At 42.4% G+C, this 19,985-nt stretch overlaps 1 protein-coding gene across 1 annotated transcript in view; it reads left to right on the forward strand.

Moving 5' to 3' along the window:
* Nucleotides 1–1,314: 1,314 nt before the first annotated feature.
* umodl1 (uromodulin-like 1) overlaps nt 1,315–19,985 on the forward strand; it is a 19,439-nt gene continuing 768 nt past the window's right edge. The window contains exons 1-18 of the mRNA XM_061249460.1: nt 1,315–1,390; nt 1,927–2,169; nt 2,424–2,582; nt 3,167–3,279; nt 4,481–4,667; nt 5,311–5,451; nt 6,666–6,806; nt 7,711–7,851; nt 11,538–11,666; nt 12,110–12,219; nt 12,826–13,039; nt 13,577–13,714; nt 15,608–16,044; nt 16,297–16,439; nt 17,737–17,976; nt 18,710–18,869; nt 19,050–19,143; nt 19,457–19,985. The exon at nt 19,457–19,985 is cut by the window's right edge and continues 768 nt beyond it. Coding sequence (XP_061105444.1) covers nt 1,315–1,390; nt 1,927–2,169; nt 2,424–2,582; nt 3,167–3,279; nt 4,481–4,667; nt 5,311–5,451; nt 6,666–6,806; nt 7,711–7,851; nt 11,538–11,666; nt 12,110–12,219; nt 12,826–13,039; nt 13,577–13,714; nt 15,608–16,044; nt 16,297–16,439; nt 17,737–17,976; nt 18,710–18,869; nt 19,050–19,143; nt 19,457–19,650 — 3,060 coding nt within the window. The 3' untranslated portion in view covers nt 19,651–19,985. The remainder of the gene's footprint in view (nt 1,391–1,926; nt 2,170–2,423; nt 2,583–3,166; nt 3,280–4,480; nt 4,668–5,310; nt 5,452–6,665; nt 6,807–7,710; nt 7,852–11,537; nt 11,667–12,109; nt 12,220–12,825; nt 13,040–13,576; nt 13,715–15,607; nt 16,045–16,296; nt 16,440–17,736; nt 17,977–18,709; nt 18,870–19,049; nt 19,144–19,456) is intronic.

Genomic DNA, 19,985 nt, shown 5'->3' on the forward strand with positions numbered 1-19,985 from the left:
TGATGATTATAATTAGCGATAATTCACACCGCAATAGTGATTAGCAGCTAACCGCCAAGTCTGGTGTTGATAATATGTTTTGTCGACATAATGTGTAACATTTTAAATGCTGGCATTACATTAGGAGTAGGAATAGGAGTAGTCAGTTAATTTACATTCTCACATGTCTCTTAATTGTGTGTTAATGTTTTAAGCCTATCACTGAATATACAGCTCATACTACACAGCCAAGCCACAAGAGTCCAACACACAAGCAAATGATTCATTATCAAAGTAGGCCATAGGCCTATATATTCATACAATAGGAATAATATATTGTCATATATTTCAAATATATTGTCATATGTTTCAAATATGTTGTCATATAGTGAAAATATATGGCAATATATGTTGATCCTTCTTCAAAAAAAATAATCATAAAATTATATGATTTTTAATATTTCGTACATATTGCAAAATACATTTTTTTCCATGTGTTCTTGAAAGGAAATAAATCTGTTATGTACTCTAAAAGGCAGCTCTCCTGAATGTGCTAACTGACAGAGAAAGCGACTCAGGAGCACAGATCAAACACTGCCATGGTTACCTGTGAGGCACACGTCACCAGGGACGAATGGGGCTGCTTTCCTACCAGAACATTCTATCCCTCTGGCTTTGCACACACCGTTAATTGCCATTACAGACAGTACCAGGTTATAACAGAACTAGAAAATGAAGCAACAACTCCTGATCTAGGGTGGTGATTAGCATAAGCCTTTTATTTTCAAAATATACTTTTTTTTTGCCTTTCCGCATATAACATAATAATCTGCTATGTTTTTCCCAATGCACACCCCAAATACACAGTCTGTGATTTTTTCATTAAAAAAACAACTTTACTTATTTTCACATTCACTCACTTCATGCTCACCTACATGAATATGAATCTAACACTGTATTCAAGACCAGGCTTGATACGGTGTTGGATTCAATTTAGCTTTTAGGCAAATTAAGCAGTAGGTACACTTCGGGGTAGGAAAAGGTGAGCATTGCTGGGCTGAATAGCCTGTTCTCGCCATTACCTTATGTTATGTTATGTTATGTTAAATCGAAACAACGAAGTCTGTGTGTTAGTAAAGCTTGGCAACAGAGGTGGGAAAAGATCTCAGTAGGGTTTCGCGCTCCATCGGTGGTAGCAGCCCAGCCTACTGCACACCAGGGAGTTGAGAAGGGCGAGCCTCCTGCAGAGGAACCATCTCTGGCTGAGCGAGAAGGCAGGAAGGAGCGCGACACAAACCGGGGTCACCAATGTGGCCCCAACTTCGGAACTCGAAAATGCTCTGGATCTTCTCCGCCGGTCTGGTGGCATCCTTCCTCGGACTCTGCCTGGGACACAACACCGCGTTTGAAGGTAGGCGAACGGCGAGGTAAACACTCTCTGTGCTTCTGTGACGCACGTCTGCCTTTCATCAGCCGCCTCAAGATCCCAGATCTTCCAGAAACGACGATGAATATGAACGCGCTTGTATGTGAATAATGTTAATTGATCTTGTTTTATTTATTTTTTTCTCTCTGTAGAAACAGAAATAGGGGATGCTTTCTGTTAGTTGTTTTTAAATAAAGCATGTAGTGCAAGCTTCCGGATAGCCAGTTGCTTCTCCCTTGTGTTGTAAATGGATTTTAACAAATGGCTTTGCAACTTGAAACAATAATTTATGTTGTTGTTGAAAATTAATGATAGCACATACTTCAACCACCAGAAAGATTATAACCACCGGGCTCTCCTGTGTTATCTGACTGATGGGTGAAGCTAGAAAATAGCATTGCTCTGGTCTCTACTGTTGTACTTTTCACTATTCTCAGGCATGCCAAGGACTGATACTACAATGGCATTGACAAAAGAGAACAAATGTGTGATATCATCTGTAATTTCCCCTGTTATTTCAGGATATGACCTGTCCTTATCGGGTTACCACTTATGTACCCAAACAAAGACCGTGAACAGCAGCACATTGAGGTCATACACGGTCTCCTATGAAGAGAGAAGGTCTTGTGGAGGCTGGCTACCCTGGAAGACGTGTCCAAAGACCCTCTATAAAACAGTCTACGAGACTGTGGTCGTCCCGGTCACAACGAACACCACCAAATGCTGTGACGGGTTCGAACAAGTCGGCAGCTATTGTGCTTTACGTAAGTCCGGCTCTCAATATGGAGGAAAGGCACTGAGTATAGCTAAACACCTTGATTTCTCTTTACAACACAAAAACAATTCTTTTTTTGGTAGCACCAGTACTCATGGAAATGTTATTCTTGCACTACCGAATACAGACACCAGGTGGGGCTGTGGCACAACAAGCAACATATCCCATGGTGTAGATGTGAGTGGAAGTTTAGGAAGTTTAAGTGTTTTCCTTTTTTTATTTATTCATTTCTTACTATCGCAGCTTTGAACAAGAGTGCAGTGTTCACTGCCAGGCCCGGCGCTTGCCCAGAGGAAGCCACGACACTTTATAGTCGATGCGAATGGGACACGGATTGCTCTGATGGTCAGAAGTGCTGCTTCATCGGAGGCGAGTCTTGCTGCACAGACGCAAAGGCTGAAGGTAGGGTTGACGCTTTTTACGTACCAAAGACTTCCATTCTCCGGGGGGTGGGGGGTAGGGGGCATGTTTTTCTGGGAAGAAATGAAGGGAAATTACGGAAACTCAAAGACATAAAAGGGATCTATAACGGACAGGGCAACTGGTGGCGCAATCAACAAAATATATACGTGGAATTGCACATTCGGTTCTCAACATTTTTACCCCACCCCCTTACCAAAGGGACACGATAACCTGCCTGTCTGCCATAATCACAACTCCATTTTATTCCTTTTAACCCAATACAATAATAAACAACAACAATAATAAACAACAAACAAAAAAGCTGGGAAAATGTATCTCAACTTACTTACTTGTGCTACTGTAGTGATGTAGATTAATAATTCATATATAAAAAAGGACAGTTTTGTAAAATGTGGTGACTACTGCTGTCCCTGTACTACTGTTATTAATATTCAATATGAGGCAAAATAGATATTGACTAGAATTATATTCTTACATGCAGGGACTGTACTGCTTTTAACTTGAATAAAATGCAGATGGTTGTCTCCATTTACGCTAACATGTTAATGTGTTTGATGATTCAGGTGGAGAGAGAGGCTGGTGGCTGAACATGACCGTTGTCGTGAAGACAAATTACACAATCCTGAAAACTTTGCCCAAAGGCATCCTGAACCACACGCGGCTTTTACATGCAATGGTACAACTGGTTACTAACTGCAATCTGCTATGGATGTTTAAAGAGATGGCTCTCTCCTTGTAGTCTATGTTTGTGTAGTTCTGTGTGTTCACTGTTGTATGTTTCTTAAACTGGCTTCCATGTTTGATGGAGTCGAAATACCTGGGCACAACAGTCAATCTCATCATCGCTCAGTCTATGGCTGCATTCGAAACCGCATACTAGCATATTACGCGTACTAAATTTCAAGTATGTGGTTTTTAACATGACCCGTGTCTAATCCAGGGCTGCCGAACCCTGCTCCTGGATATCTACTGCCCTGTAGGTTCTCATTTCTGCCCTAATTTTGCAGACATGATTGTAATAATTAGCAGCATAATGAGGCCGCTAGCTGTTGAATGAGGTGAGCTTTGTTAGGGTTGGAGTGAAAACCTACAGGATGGTTTCTCTCCAGGAACAGGGTTGGGCAGCCCTGCTCTAGCTGTTGAATGAGGTGTGTTTTGCCAGAGTTGGAGTGAAAGCCTACAGGACAGTAGATCTCCAGGAACAGGGTTGGGCAGCCCTGCTCTAGTTGTTGAATGAGGTGAGCTTTGTTAGGGTTGGAGTGAAAGCCTACAGGACGGTAGACTCTCCTGGTTCTGGAGAGCCGCAGGGTGTGCTGGTTTTTGTTTTCGGCTCAATATCAGCCACCAATTAATACTCAAGAAACCAGGCGAGGCGAGTTAACTGTGTCATTAACTGCTTTAATTGATCAATTAAGCGCTGAGAAACAACAAAAACCAGCACACCCTGCAGCTCTCCAGGGGGTATATTACAAAGCAGGGCATCTCAGTTTCATTACATTATTGCCATTTGGCAGACGCTCTTATCCAGAGCGACGTACAGTTGATTAGACTAAGCAGCAATCCTCCCCTAGAGCAATGCAGGGTTAAGGACCCTGCTCAAAGGTCCAACAGCTGTGCGGATCTTATTGTGGCTACACCGGGAATAGAACCACAGACCTCGAGTGTCTCAGTCATTTACCTTAACCACTACGCTACAGGCCGCAGTTAGCTGGATAAGTTCTCCAAGTAAAACCCGGAACAGCTGTTTTTACTCGGTAAACCTGCTTCATGATATACCCCCCCAGGACCAGGAACGGAGACCAATGCTCTGGAGTCTTGTTAGTTCAGTGTGGCCTCTTGTTGGCCGTGGATAGAGCGTGTTCGGTGTGTTTCTGCAGGTGACTGGAGCGATGGGGTCTTCGGACACGTCCGTGTACCATGTCAGCACCCGTCCGTCTGGTGCGTTCAGGACCAGCAGTGACCTCCTGATTGGCTCGTCCCAGCCCCTCCCCCTGCAGATCACCACTTCCAAGCTCAACCTCCTATTGAAGCACATAGAGGAGGTGTCTCACGTCGAAGTACAAGGTAACGCTCCTGAGCTGTGTAGAACAGGGCTGTCCAATCTTATCCGAAAAAGGGCTGGTGTGGGTGCAGGTGTTTGTTTTAGCCCAGCACTACCATGCCTGGTTCAACTAATTAGCAGTTGTATGTAGAATCAGTTCATACAGCATGAACTGTTTAACCAATGTATGAGTTGTATCTAGGATTTTTTTTGCAAATGCAGGAAATACAAATACAATTTAATGGAATATTTTTATTTATTTAATAATAGCAAAAGCATCAATGTTTATCATTATCTTCATTATTCAAACTAAAATACCCATAGTAATTATCTTTCATCTCATTATTGCCCCATGATGAATTATCCATGATACCGTGTTGATTAAAACATGTGGTTCTCCATTGAAAATGTTCTGTTCAAAATTGTACCAATAATGAATGTTTGGTTGCACTGCATTATTTTCCTCCTGCAAATGAGAATAATGTGGCTTTCCTGTGAGATAATAAATCGGAGAGAGAGAGAGAGATACCACGTTATGTGCCACTGCAGAAGCACATAATACACAGTCTTGTATTTCATGTAATTTGCACATTGTAAGCTTATGAAATCCTGACTAACTTGTACATTTAAATGCTAACATTCTTCCCTGTCACACATCCACTACAGATGTGGATGAGTGCACACGTTCTGAGCTGAACAACTGCCCACCAAACGCCAAATGCTTCAACACCGAGGGGTCTTACAACTGCACCTGCCTCCCAGGTTTTGTAGACCTGCGCCCCAATGTCACCGGGCAGTACTGTCAGGGTAAGGAAGAGAGTTACTACCCTCCAGTTAATACCAGCAAAAATCTAATCAGGTGGTTATAGGTTCTGCATATTGACTGTACAGTGAGCTACACAATTATTGGCACCCATAATAATAATTTAGAAAAAAGGCTGCATATAATAAACAAACATGGATAATGATCTATATTTTATGTTCAAACATACAGGAGAAGTATAAACTTAATACATTTAATACATTTACTCTCATGTTTCAATGTTTTATCTTCAGTAATCTATTTTTTTCTAAAAATTACAGGTGCTGAAATTATTGACACCTCTAACAAGTATTGTAAATAAAATCAAACAAAGTGAAATTGACACTACAATTTAACTTACATTTAGTTAATCCCTGTCTAAAGGAACTATATTGTGCCATTCCATCACTTCCTGATTCACTAGTGTATAAAAATGAAGGAAGAAGCATGCAAAATCCATTTGTCAGCCATCAGCATGGGAAAAGCCAATTCCCATGCTTGTACTGTCAATTCAGGAGACATAGATGGTCATCAGATGATGACCATCAGAACTTGTGTAATGGGTATGAAAAATACATAAATGGTAAAACATACCGCTTAGCACTGTAAGGGCAATAATAAAATGGCTTAAAATATATGGAATGGTTGCAAATTTGTCAGGATGTAAGTGCATATTATAGCCACGGATGGCAAGGAAGATGTTCTGCAATGGCCATCTCAGACTCCAGACTTGAATCTCATGAAAAACCTGCCGTCAAAACTGAAGAAGGGGGTATCCAAATATATCAATGAATCTGAAATGTTCTGCATGGAGAAATGGTCAAAGATCCCTCCAAATGTGTTCTCTAACCTTATCACAAACTATAGGAAAAGACTAATGGCTGTCATCTGTTCCAAGGGTGTTTGCACAAAGTATTAAACCAGGGGTGCATTTTTTTAAAATGTAAGACTGTTTGATTCCATCAAATCATTAATAAAGAGCACTGCTCTACACATGTTGGAAAATACAGCTTAATAACTATTCCTTTTTAGTTTACAGCACTTTTCTGTGCATATCAGGGTGCCAATAATGTATTCAAACTGTAATTTCTATTGATCAGAATAGCACTGTAGGGTGTTGTATTTCCTGTAATATGTTTGCACATTGTAAACTTGCGAAAACCTGGCTAACTTGTAAATGTAAACACTAACTTTCTTCATTGCCACACATCCACTACAGATGTGGATGAGTGCACACGTTCTGAGCTGAACAACTGCCCACCAAACGCCGAATGCGTCAACACCGAGGGGTCTTACAACTGCACCTGCCTCCCAGGTTTTGTAGACCTGCGTCCCAACGTCACCAGCCAATACTGTCAGGGTAAGGAAGAGAGCTTACTAAACATTTAACATTTTACAAAAAAAAATGTAGTGGTAAAAACGTTAACTTTAATACAAAAAAAAGAAAAAGTTACAGAAAAGATGCTAGCAATCTGCTGAAAATACATACAGTAGTGTGGCAATCACACTAATATTCTTAGGTGAACTCTATAATGGGAAAATAATGAAGGAAAAAGGCATTATTTTTGAATTACCTGAGCTCTGAGGTTCTTGATGCTTTGGCAAAAATAACTAACAGGCAAATAACAGACAAGCAATGTATGACTATACAGGGAGAGCTTACAGTGACACCTTGGCTGCACTGCATTAATTTCCTCCTGCAGGGAGAGAGAGCAAGAGAGAGGGGGAGAGAAGGAGAGAGAGAAAGAGAGGAGGAGAGAAGGAGAGAGAGGAAGAGAGAGAGGGAGAGAAGGAGAGAGAGAAAGAGAGAGGGGGAGAGAAGGAGAGAGAGAAAGAGAGAGGGGGAGAGAAGGAGAGAGAGGAAGAGAGAGAGGGAGAGAAGGAGAGAGAGAAAGAGAGAGGGGGAGAGAAGGAGAGAGAAGAAGAAAGAGGGAGAGAAGGAGAGAGAAATAGACAGGGGGAGAGAAGGATAGAGAGGAAGAGAGCGGGAGAGAAGGAAAGAGAAACAGAGGGAGAGAGAAGGAGAGAGAGAAAGAGAGAGGGGGAGAGAAGGAGAGAGAGGAAGGGGGAAAGGTGATGGATAAAGTCGGAGAGAGCACGGAGATGGTGAGAAACAGTGAGAGAGAAGTATACTGCTGTTTGTGCCAGTGAAGAAACACATAAACAGGGTGTTGTAATTCATGTGATAATGTTTGCACATTGTGAACCTGGCTAACTTGTAAATGTAAACGCTAACATTCTACCCTGCCACACATCCACTACAGATGTGGATGAGTGCACACGTTCTGAGCTGAACAACTGCCCACCAAACGCCGAATGCTTCAACACCAAGGGGTCTTACAACTGCTCCTGCCTCCAAGGTTTTGTAGACCTGCGCCCCAATGTAACCAGCCAATACTGTCAGGGTAAGGAAGAGAGTTTACTAATCATTTTATGAAAAATGTTAGTGGTAAAAATGTTAGCTTTAATACAAAAACAAATAGTTACAGCAAAGATGCTAGCAATTTACTAAAAAAAAATAGGTACAGTAATAATGGTGGCAATCACTACTATTCTTATTATGTGAACTTTATAATGGGCAAATAATGAAGGAAACAGACATTATTTTTTAATTACCTGAGCTCGGAGGTTCATGAAGCTTTGGCAAAAATAACTAACAGGCAAATAACAGACAAGCAACACGTATGACTATACAGGGAAAGCGTACAGTGAAACCTTGGCTGCACCTACATTAATTTCCTCTTGCATGGAGAGAGAGAAAGAGAGAGGGGCAGCAGTGCAATGCACAAAATCATGCAGATACAGGTCAGGAGCTTCAGTTAATGTTCACATCAACCATCAGAAAGGGGAAAAATTTGCTTTACTGCTCAACTACAGTACTGTGCAGAAGTCTTAGGCACCCTAGACTTTATTATATATATGTTTCTTTTTTAGTTACTATGAAAGAACACATTTGAGATTTCCAAATATTCATTTTCTAAAAGATTTAATTTTACAGAGACATTTGTGTATTTAATTTAGAAAAGTAACATATTACTGTAAGCAAATGACTACTTTTTACATAAAAACTTGATCAAGGTTGTCTGAGATCAGAAGCAAGGACCCAACCAAAGTCTGCAGAAGAAATGTGGCAAGTTCTCCAACATGCTTGGAACAACCTCCCTGCTGATTGTCTTATCGAACTGCAGGACACCGTAGGCTATCTCAGAGAAGTGATGCAGTTTTAACGCCGAAGGGTGGTCACAAAAAATATTGATTTGATTTAGTTTTTAACTATTCTGCCAAATTACTAAAAATGTATTGTAAAATGTATAGTAAGTTTATTTAGGACCTTTCATTGAATTATTTTTGAAAGAATCTTATCTGTACAGAAAGTTATACAGGTACCTAAGACTTTTGCACAGTACTGTATATTCACAACACTCTGACCCTTAAGTGCAAAAATGTATGCTAATATGTTAATCCACAATAACATTTATTTGAGCTGTGCTTGCAATCCTCTTTTTGATAATAGTTGTGCAGTCATATGAACAATGTTTACAGCCACAGTTGTGCTAATAATGTTAGCTGTCACTAAAAATAAAAAGATTGTTTCAGTAATGATGCTAGCAGTTGTGCTAACATTCTTAAAAGGTTGGTTTTATATTGCTATATAATTGGCAAATAATGAATTAAAATCCAATTAATCTTCTTAAAACTTTGAAAAAAAAACAAAGCACATAACAGACAAACATCAAACATGACCGTGTGTGTACAGGGTAAGCTAACATTGTCAGAAAGACAGAGAGGGAGAGAGCGATAGAGAGAGAGGGGGGAGTGAGTGAGAGAGAGAGGGAGTGAGCGAGAAAGAGATTGAGTGAGTGAGAGAGAGAGGGATAAGAGAGAGAGAGGGAGTGAGTGAGTGAGGTAGAATGCTGTATAAATAGGGTGTTGTATTTCATGTGATAATATGTGCACATTATAAACTTGGGAAAATCTTGGTCACTTCTACAGCAAATTTAACTAAACTAAATGTAACTAGTAAATGTGACTAACATTCTTCATTACCGCATATCCACTACAGATGTGGATGAGTGCACACGTTCTGAGCTGAACAACTGCCCACCAAACGCCGAATGCGTCAACACCGAGGGGTCTTACAACTGCTCCTGCCTCCCAGGTTTCGTAGACCTGCGTCCCAACGTCACCAGCCAGTACTGTCAGGGTAAGAAAGAGAGCTACTACACTCAGATAAAGGCAGCAAAAAATGGAATTAAGAGGTTATAGGCTCTGTACGTATAAGTGGCATGCTCTGTATTCAAACTGTCATTTCTATAACTTGATATTTGTCGGCTACTTAACCTAAATGCTATGGCAATACTGTAGGGTGTTGTATTTCATGTATGTTTGCATGTTGTGAACTTGGGACAATCTGGCTAACTTGTAAATGTAAACACTGACTTTCTTCATTGCCACACATCCACTACAGATGTGGATGAGTGCACACGTTCTGAGCTGAACAACTGCCCACCAAACGCCGAATGCTTCAACACCAAGGGGTCTTACAATTGCACCTGCCTCCCAGGTTTTGTAGACCTGCGCCCCAACGTCACCAGCCAATACTGTCAGGGTAAGGATGAGAGCTTACTAAACATTTTACTAAAAAAATGTTAGTGGTAAAAACGTTAGCTTTAATGAAGCAAAGATGCTTGTAATGTGCTATAAAAATAGGTACAGTAATAATGGTGGCAATCACACTAATATTCATATAAGGTGAACTGTATAATTGGCAAATAATGAAGGAAAAAGGCATTATTTTTTTATTACCTGAGCTCTGAGGTTCTTGAAGCTTTGGCAAAAATAACAAACAGGCAAATAACAGACAAGCAACAAGTATGACTATACAGGGAGAGCTTACAGTGACACCTTGGCTGCACTGCATTAATTTCCTCCTGCAGGGAGAGAGAGAAAGAGAGAGGGGGAGAGAAGGAGAGAGAGGAAGAGAGAGGGAGAGAAGGAGAGAGAAATAGACAGGGGGAGAGAAGGATAGAGAGGAAGAGAGCGGGAGAGAAGGAAAGAGAAACAGAGGGGGAGAGAAGGAGAGAGAGGAAGGGGGAAAGGGGGAGGGGTGATGGATAAAGTCGGAGAGAGCACGGAGATGGTGAGAAACAGTGAGAGATGGAGAATTAGAGAGAGAAGTATACTGCTGTTTGTGCCAGTGAAGAAACACATAAACAGGGTGTTGTAATTCATGTGATAATGTTTGCACATTGTGAACCTGGCTAACTTGTAAATGTAAACGCTAACATTCTTCCCTGCCACACATCCACTACAGATGTGGATGAGTGCACACGTTCTGAGCTGAACAACTGCCCACCAAACGCCGAATGCTTCAACACCGAGGGGTCTTACAACTGCTCCTGCCTCCCAGGTTTTGTAGACCTGCGCCCCAACATCACCAGCCAGTACTGTCAGGGTAAGGATGAGAGCTACTACACTACAGTTAAAACAAAGCAGCAAATACGTAATCAAGACATAATAGGTTCTGCACATATGCTTGTACTCAACAACAGTAACTCATAGTAACTCTAAAATGTCCAGTGTTAAATTAACTGTTACAGCGTACATATAATCCCTGTTGGACTATCTGTATGCCTACCCCTGCTGAAATAAATATTGGTTTTGAAACAGCTGGTAGCTGGCTGACCAGCTCAGACCAGTTCAGACCAGCTCCCAGCCTGGCATGCTTTGATCAGCTTAAGCTATGTTTTGAAACACAAACAAGCTACCAGCACTAGCTGGTCATGCTGGTTGACCAGCCAATAGCCAGCTAGACCAGCTTATGACTAGCATGACCAGCTCAATTTTCAAGCTGGTCAAGCTGGCATAGAATCTCAACGGTAAAATTTCCGCCGTTAAATCATCTCATACAGGGGACACATATCTACTCTGCCAGACCCCAATTAACACTGGACATTTTACTGCGCACACAACAGATTCACCCAGTGTCACTCACATTCCTCTTAACACAGAGAGGAGTCTCCAGACATCTGACGTCACTGGGAGACCGGTGCTAAGACCCTGGAGATCACAGCCATGTCCTGTTCCACAGGTGGAGAGACCAGCACCTCGGCTGACAGTGAACGGGAACAGAACTCCACAGCCAATGGGGCTAACGATGGTGTCACAAGCACAGTTTGGACCAGCGTGTCTGCTACCCCAGTAACGCCTCTTGTCTCGGGTAAGTGCAACTAACCACGCCTTCTGTACTGTATCATATTCAGTAGAGTAGGGAGCAGCAACTCACGGTCGTTGAGGGCCGAGAGCTGCTGGCGTTTCACCCTCCCCTTAGTCAGGTGTGAAGACAGCCGGTAGCACTAATTGCCCCGGAAAGGAAAGAAAACCAGGGCCGGATTCGGATTTCAGGGCTGATCTCTACAATAGGGCCATCAAGTTCATGTTTCTGATCATGGAATGTGGTGACAAAGGTGATTCGTGTGTATTGTTAATATTGTTGTTGTTGTTGTTGTTGTTGCTGTTGTTGTCATTGTGGTTGTTATTGTACATCCAAATTATACAAATCTCTTTTCCGGAATAAGGGCGCAGTGTGCAGACTGGGTGCGCGTGTAAACTTGTGTGGACGACGACGATGTGTTGACGATGTGATTTGTATGATGTCCGCAGCCGTGCAGACTCTGACAGCAAAGGCTCGCTTGAAAATGTCGTTCAAACAAGCCTACCAGAACACCAGCAGCCAGGAGTACCGCAACCTCTCTGCAACCATCATGAGAGAGGTGCATCAATTCACTCTTTGTTTGCTTGCTGAGTTTGTTGTAGTTATTGTTGTTGTTTTAATGGGGCAGATGAGGGCACAGTGTAGTTTATCGATGCCCATAATCTAATAAACTATTGTCAGTGTAAATATTGTGATTTCTTGAAAATACAAAGGAAGCACAACTATTTTCTGATAGTTGGTGTCTTGAGCAAACAAGCTAATACCGTATTAGCAAAGAACAATTTACCCATGATGCCTTTCCAATGTATTTTTAAAAGGAACAAACCCTTTGTCAAAGGCTGATAATTGGGCTGTAGACCCTGATTAAAAGGTCCAGCTATTGTGACATATTCAGCATGCACAGGTGCAAAGCAAATTATATACATTGTCACTTGCCAATACTCATGAAACAATGTTTTTCACGAATTCGGAGTTAATGTCTATGTTTGGGTGCTGTTAATACCATTCATACCTTTAAGACTTTAAGTTAAAGAGGTTTCTGCAACTATATATCCACTACAGCTGCAGGGCTCTGATCCAATGGCATTGGACGTTGTCTTATTGACAGTGAACAATAAAAGTTGATTTTACAGAATGGCTTAACTACACTTCCCTCTTTCTGCAGGTCGTAGCGCAGGTGCCCGAAGACATCCAGGAACTGGTGGATTCGGGCGTCGTGAGGATCGTGATCACGGGATTTTCTCCCGGAAGCGTGTTGGTGCACTTTGTCCTGGTGTTTCACCAGAACGTGTCCCAGGGGCCCGTGACTGTGTCTCAGGCCTTCATGGTCTCCCTGCAGAACAGCACTGTCTACGCCGTGGACAACAGCACTATCGGGGGTACGCTGGAGAGTGCAGTTCTGCTGATGCCGATGTTTTCACTGCCTGCTCACAGCCTTCTAGTTTGATTCCCAAACTCTCAGAACAACCAACCTTTTTACCCCCCCCCCCCCCCCCCACCCCCACCCCTTATTGACTGTCTGACATATTGAGACCTTTGAATTATAAGATTCTAACTGACATTTTAGAGTTTGTTCAGAATTATTTGTTGTTTATAGGGCCATTTGATTGAGGATTTTGATGTTGTACATTCAGAGTACATTTAGGGTGTCTGTCATTTTGATCTATGAGGAACTACCCTGCATTTCAGTTTTGCTGTGTTAGGATGTGAAAGCTTTGAAGCTCAATATCTAAAAAAAAAGTCAAGGTCTCTATGTACAGTATTATGTTCAAATCTGGAATTTTATCAAATGAAACATGTTCTTTTCACATTCATTTAATAATATATTCATATTAATTACATTTGAAAGTCAACCAGAACTATACCGTTGGTTGTAGAACTGATATGAATGAACCTGTGTTGGTTCTTCCCCTCAGACTATGATGAGTGTGACAAAAAGGAGGATGACTGCTCCTCCAATGCAAACTGCACTAACACCTGGGCATCCTACACCTGTGTGTGCTTAGAGGGGTTCACAGATGCAGACCCCGAAAGGCCAGGACGAACGTGCACAGGTGAGTGATGTCGTCCTCTTCAATCTGTGCCTTCACTTCACTGCACGGGGGCTCCCAATTTATTTTGTCCCAGACTCCCAATATATTTTGTCCCGGGCTCAAAATATATTTTGTCCCAGGCTCAAAAAATATTTTGTCCCAGACTCCCAATATATCTTTTCCCAGGCTCCCAATATACAGTATCCCAGGCCTGAGAATTCATAGCTGCAGCCCCGAGTTTCACAGTGGAGAGAAGAAGAGAAGCTTATTTGCCATTGTTAGCTGGTGTATTACTCATCTTAAACTCTTGTAGAAGGCTGTCATTTCCTTTGTACGCAGCCGTGAAAACAACGGCCTGCTTTCAGTATCTGAACAATTGTTTCCCAGCTCTCTTTTTGCGCTTCTTTGAATTGCGAAGACATCATTCAAAAGCAGAGCTTTGTGTCACTGTTTTGCTATCGCACATGGAGGAGTCAGTTGTATCAATCAAGTTTTATTTGGCTTGGCACTCTGCACAATTGAACAATTGAGTTGTTGAGTGATGCACTGAGGTCGTACTTTAAATTAAGTGTTTCTCAAACACACCTTTATTGCTAGAGATATTTTGTACCATTGTAACAGCAGTCAAGGGGACTGACTTCCACCGGGTTGATTTTGACTGCCTAATGACATCAAGGGACATCATGGTTATGTCTTAGCTAGCCTAGGATCATACAGAAGTTTTATGTCACCCTTTGTAAAATGTAATGACATGCGACATAACATTAATGGCATTTGGCAGATGCTCTTATCCAGAGCAATGTACAGTTGATTAGACTAAGCAGGAGACAATCTTCCCCTGGAGCAATGCAGGGTTAAGGGCCTTGCTCAAGGGCCCAACGGCTGTGCGCATCTTATTGTGGCAACACCGGGGATCGAACCACTGACTTGCGGGTCCCAATCACGTACCTTAACCACTATGCTTTTGAAGCCATTATGTCATGATTATAAAGGCATTATATATGCTAAGCCTTTATAGGAAACACTTAATTTAAAGTGCGACTGATATTTCCCCAAAGCAATGTTTGTTATGTTATAGTGCAGTGATCATCAAATCACGGTCCTCAAGGTCAGAGAACTGCTGATTTTCCACTCACCCTGGGAGTCAGGAGTGAAGACAGTTCGGCCAATCAGTTGTACTAATTGTTCAGCTAATTACCTGGGCGAAAAGAAAACTATTCGACGATTTGACGATTGCTCTAGTGGATAGTGATTATGCATTGGCAGTGGAAAATAAAGTGCCTAGAACAAATAAAATAGAGGCATGTGGTACACTAAACTTGATATGCCTATAATACGGTCTTACTGAAACATCATACAGTAATATTGTATGTAGTTAGACTACGTATATGTGTAGATCTGGCCTATAGGGTTTCAGGTGACTCTAGGGTTTTGGATAGGTGTTCGAACGAGTCGGTTCCCTGCTGAAAATTCCAGCTGCGACCAGCTGGGATTCTATGCTGGTTTGTGATGGCTCATGCTGTGTTCATGACTAGCTGGTCATAACTGGTATGAGGCTGCTCAAAACTGGTTCTAGCTGGTGCACCGTGGTCAAACTGGTGCACTAGCTGACGACAGTGGTCAGAGGTTGACCAGCTGAAAGTGTTGAAAACACAGGTTGGGACTTGGGTTCAGTCCCAAGTCGACCTTATACCTTTACAATCAAAATGACTGCTATACTATTGTTTTGAGCCCCTATTAAAACCCTGCTAAATGTTCAATTCTCAATTTTCTCAACCAAAGCCGAAACTCCTTGGGATTTGGGTGGAGCCACTTGATATTGGGCTTGGGACTGAAAGGGTTAAACCAGCTTCACCAATTTAGAATGTGATGAGCAGTAATTCGGTCAGTCTCTCATCCTGTCGGCCCTTACAGTGGGAACGGACAGCACTGGGGCCCCAGTGTCCAGTGCACCGCCCATCTCCACAACCACCTACAGCAGTACCACCAGCACCACCTCCACAACCGGCAACACCTTCACAACCGGCACCGCCTCCAGAACCAGCACCGCCTCCACAACCAGCACCCCCTCCACAACCAGCACCGCCTCTACAACCAGCACCACGAGGATCTCACCGACAAGCACCGTCTCCACCACGCCTGGCACCATCACTGTTGGGGCGGGGGACATGAGCCTGGAGTGTAGAGGCAACGAGTTCCGCATCACCGTGGCAAAGAAGTTTCTGACAAGCAAGTTCATCGCGGAAAGCTCTCTGTACCTGGGAGAGCCAGAATGCGGCGTCACCGACAACACCGAAACCCACGTCCTGCTAACGGCCAGCTGGGCCAAGTGTGGCACCGCGGTGGATCATGTAAGCACATGACCGACCCGAGTGTCATCTCCATTAAAATAAGCTTGAGGACCCTGCTGTAGAATCCAGCTATGCTGGTTATAAAGCTGGTCTAGCTGGGTCTGAGCTGCTCAACCAGCTACCAGCTGTTTCAAACCTTTCTGAAGCGAGGCAGAAGCGAATTGTACTTAAATCTGTGCTTTTTCACCTCGAATTGTGTCGTGTCTCAGTGAATTACGGGTGTCCGAAAATCTGATGTGCTTTGCCTTTCAGAACAACACCCACAACAGCGTGAAGATAACTTTGTTTAGTAACGGGACCTCGCCCCCGCTCGCCGCTAATGCGCGGCTCGAGGTTCCAGTCGTGTGCAGCTACGAGAGAAATGTCGTCATCTCAGCAGGATATCCTCCTTCAGGGTGAGACCATCTCAACACTCTGTACACTCTCACAGAAAAATGTATGTAAAACAAGGAATAAACCCCATACACCTGAATACATCAGAAACTGAACATATAGAGATTATTGACATTGACTATTATTGACATATTATAAGATTCGTAATCTATACAGAGTGTTATGTAATAGGCTTAAACAATTCGTTAAAATGAAATTGTGAGTAAATTACATTGTTTTTGACATTTTAGGAATATATAATCCATAAATTTCATATCAATGAGCCAAAGCATTATGACCAATCACAGATAAAGCGAATAACGTTGATTATCCCATAACAAAGGCACATGTCAAGGTGTGGGATATATTAGACAGTAAGCAAACGGTTGGCTCTCATAGTCAACCAGTTGGATGCAGGAGAAATGATCAGGCATAAAGACCTCAGCAACTTTGACCAGGGCAAAATCGTTATGGCCAGGCGACTGGGTTGGAGCATCCCCAAAATGGCAAGGCTTGTAGGGTGCTCCCAGTGAGCAGTGGTGAGTTTGGACAAACCAGCAACCAGCAACCAGTCAGACTGGCCATGCTAACCCCTGCCCACTGTCGAAAAAGCCTACAATAGACACGCAAGCCTCTGAACTGGATCTTGATGCAATGGAAGACCTTGGGTCGGGACATTCATGTAGATGTCAATTTGACACGTGCCACCTATCTAAACATTGTTCCAGGTACACCCCTTCATGGCAATGGTATTCCCTGATGCCAGTGGCCTTTATCATCAGCATAATGTGCCCTGCCACACTGTAAAAATTGAATGGTTTGAGGAACATGATGAAGAGTTCAAGGTGTTGCCGTGGCCTCCAAATTTCCCAGATCTCAAACTGATCGAGCATCTGTGGGATGTGCTGGAACAACAAGTCTGATCCAGAGCGGCTCCACCTCGCCACTGACAGGATTTAAAGGATCTGCTGCTAATGTCTTGGTGACAGATACAACAGGGGACCTTCGGAGGTCTAGTAGAGTCCATGCCTTGTGGGGTCAGAGCTGTTTTGGAGGCACGCGGAGGACCAACAGCATATTAGGCAGGTGGTCATAATGTTTTGGCTCATCTGTGTGTATTTCAGCATATACTCAGCACCAAAATTGAGTTACATTGCATTTACGGATGTGTTTTTTTCTTTTAACTTCATAAGAAATGTCACATTGAACCAATAAAGTCAGGAGGAAATAGCATTGTCAGCCTAAGAAGAAGTTAATGTGCTATTAGTCACCTCTACAGGATGATCACTAGCCTGTTGTCTTTGCACACTCTTTCCAAAGCTATTACTTGATCAAAGACTTGATTGAGGGATCCGGAACCTTCCAAGTGACTGTCCAGCTGCTGAACGGCACTTCCCCTCTTCCCGAAAACTACACACTGTCCCGCAACCAGGAGGTCGTGGTCGAGGTGGCCATCAATTCCTCAATGGAGCAAATCAAGCTCATCGTTGAGGAGTGCTGGGCTACCCCTTCCCGCAGCCCTTTGGACTCAACTCAACGCAGCTATTACCTGCAAAACAGGTGAGACTTTTCACCTGGGATGTGTGCACCCTGCTGAAAAAAACAGCCCAAGTAGGTTTTAAAACAGCTGGTAGCTGGTTGACCAGTTCAGACCAACTCCATACTCAGCTTGGTTTGACCAGCTCTAGCTATGTTTTGAAACAGCTGGTAGCTGTTATTTTCAAGCTGGTCATAGCTGGATTTTAAACCAAGGAATACAAAGAGCTGAGTGTTGTCAATGCCTGGAATAACAGAAAAAATGAACAGTTCATGTACTTGCCTCCCAAATTATCTGTTGAACTGCTTCGTGGCTACAAGGCTGATCGATGTCAAGTCATGGCCCCACCACTTTTCTACCTGTAATATATCACTGTTTTGTACTTACCAACAAAAAACCCCGTCATTTCTGGCACACAGATTACCATAATATCAACCTCTATGACCGACATCTAACCAAGATAAAAACAATTGGCTGTCAATGGACCGGTGCCGGTCCCTTACAACATGGGCACCAGTCCCCAGGAAATACAGTTAGTCATGATGAAGTGCATGTTGTTGAGTCCCTGAGAATGTCTGGTCTCCAGTCTTGACAAATTTTGGGAACTAGATTGCAGATTATTGATGAATGGCATGTTCATGAGATTGTGTGTTCTTCTGTTGTGCCAAAAGCAGTAACTGTCCTCAGAAAACCATAATGGGTCATATGTACAGTATCCGCATAATACAAAAATACTTTGTTCCCTCTTTTACCCAGTTGTCCAGGCTCTAACAACTACACCAGGGTCCTAGAGAATGGGAACTCCAGCACATCTCGTTTGGCCATTCGCATTTTCACCTTTGTCGAGCAGAACATGATCTTCCTGCACTGTAAAGTACAGATCTGCTTCGAGACCCCAGAAACTACCTGCAGAACGGTAAACTTTCCCACAATCCCTGCGAGTGTGGAGACATAATCGCAAATGTTCTTTGAATGGGGGAGCGGATCTTGCCTGAAGTGGACTTAAGAGTGGATATACCATCCACAGACTTAAGAAGATATTTTAGGAAAGTATTTTTTTTCATTAACACATTTCTTATCTGCCTTCCTTTCCCAGGACTGCAGTGCCAGAAATAAGCAGAGTAAGGACAGATCGAGAAACATAATTGGAAGCCAGAATACCTTGTATGGACCCATTTATAAATCAAATTGTGAGTACCAGACAAGACTTCATTTAACTCATGACTATACAGTGATGAACAGAAACTGAAATTCAAACACTGAAAAAACTTTTCATTGTATACATTGCAATGCATTGTAAATACAGAATGTTGATTTTACAGAAAATCTGACACACATATCTTACAGCAATGCAATGCACTTAAAAAAATACATTGCGGTATCTGAAAGTGAAAATAATGTATGTATACATAGCCTTGCATGTATCTGGATAGGAATGGGCTTAATGTTGACTGCATTGTTGAGCACCGCGTCACATTTAATACTTAAACTTCTCTGTCGTAGGGACAGACGAAGACATAATGCACTCATTTCAGGAGGTGATCTTCATCATCATCGGAGTGGGGGTGGTTGCTTTGATCATCGGAATTCTGTCTATTGTCTGCTACCGCAAACGACGGGTTGGACACTACAATTTCAACTTCAACTTCAACAAGCCCAAGCAAGAGAACTTCACCTATAGCGTGTTTAGCACATAGTTCCCACATTTTTATCAGATTTCACTGTTGTGTAATTCAGCTATCTTAACTCCTATGTACATACATCACATGTATATTTAATAGTAAAAATGCTTTAGTGAAGTCTCTGTATTATCCAATTCTATTATATTAAAAAGTGAATGTGAGTGCGTATTGATGCATGCACACATTGCTATATACTATACGCACAGGCAATTCCTAGCTATATTGATTATATATAATGTAACTTGGTTATAGTGTTTTAGCTGAAACTATGGAAAAATATTTTCACAAATTTGCACAAATATTGTATTTTTTTCTGTCAATACTTTTTTCTAATTAATTGATAAGCTGTT

This window comes from Conger conger, chromosome 7, assembly GCF_963514075.1.
Source record: "Conger conger chromosome 7, fConCon1.1, whole genome shotgun sequence".
NCBI lineage: Eukaryota > Metazoa > Chordata > Actinopteri > Anguilliformes > Congridae > Conger > Conger conger.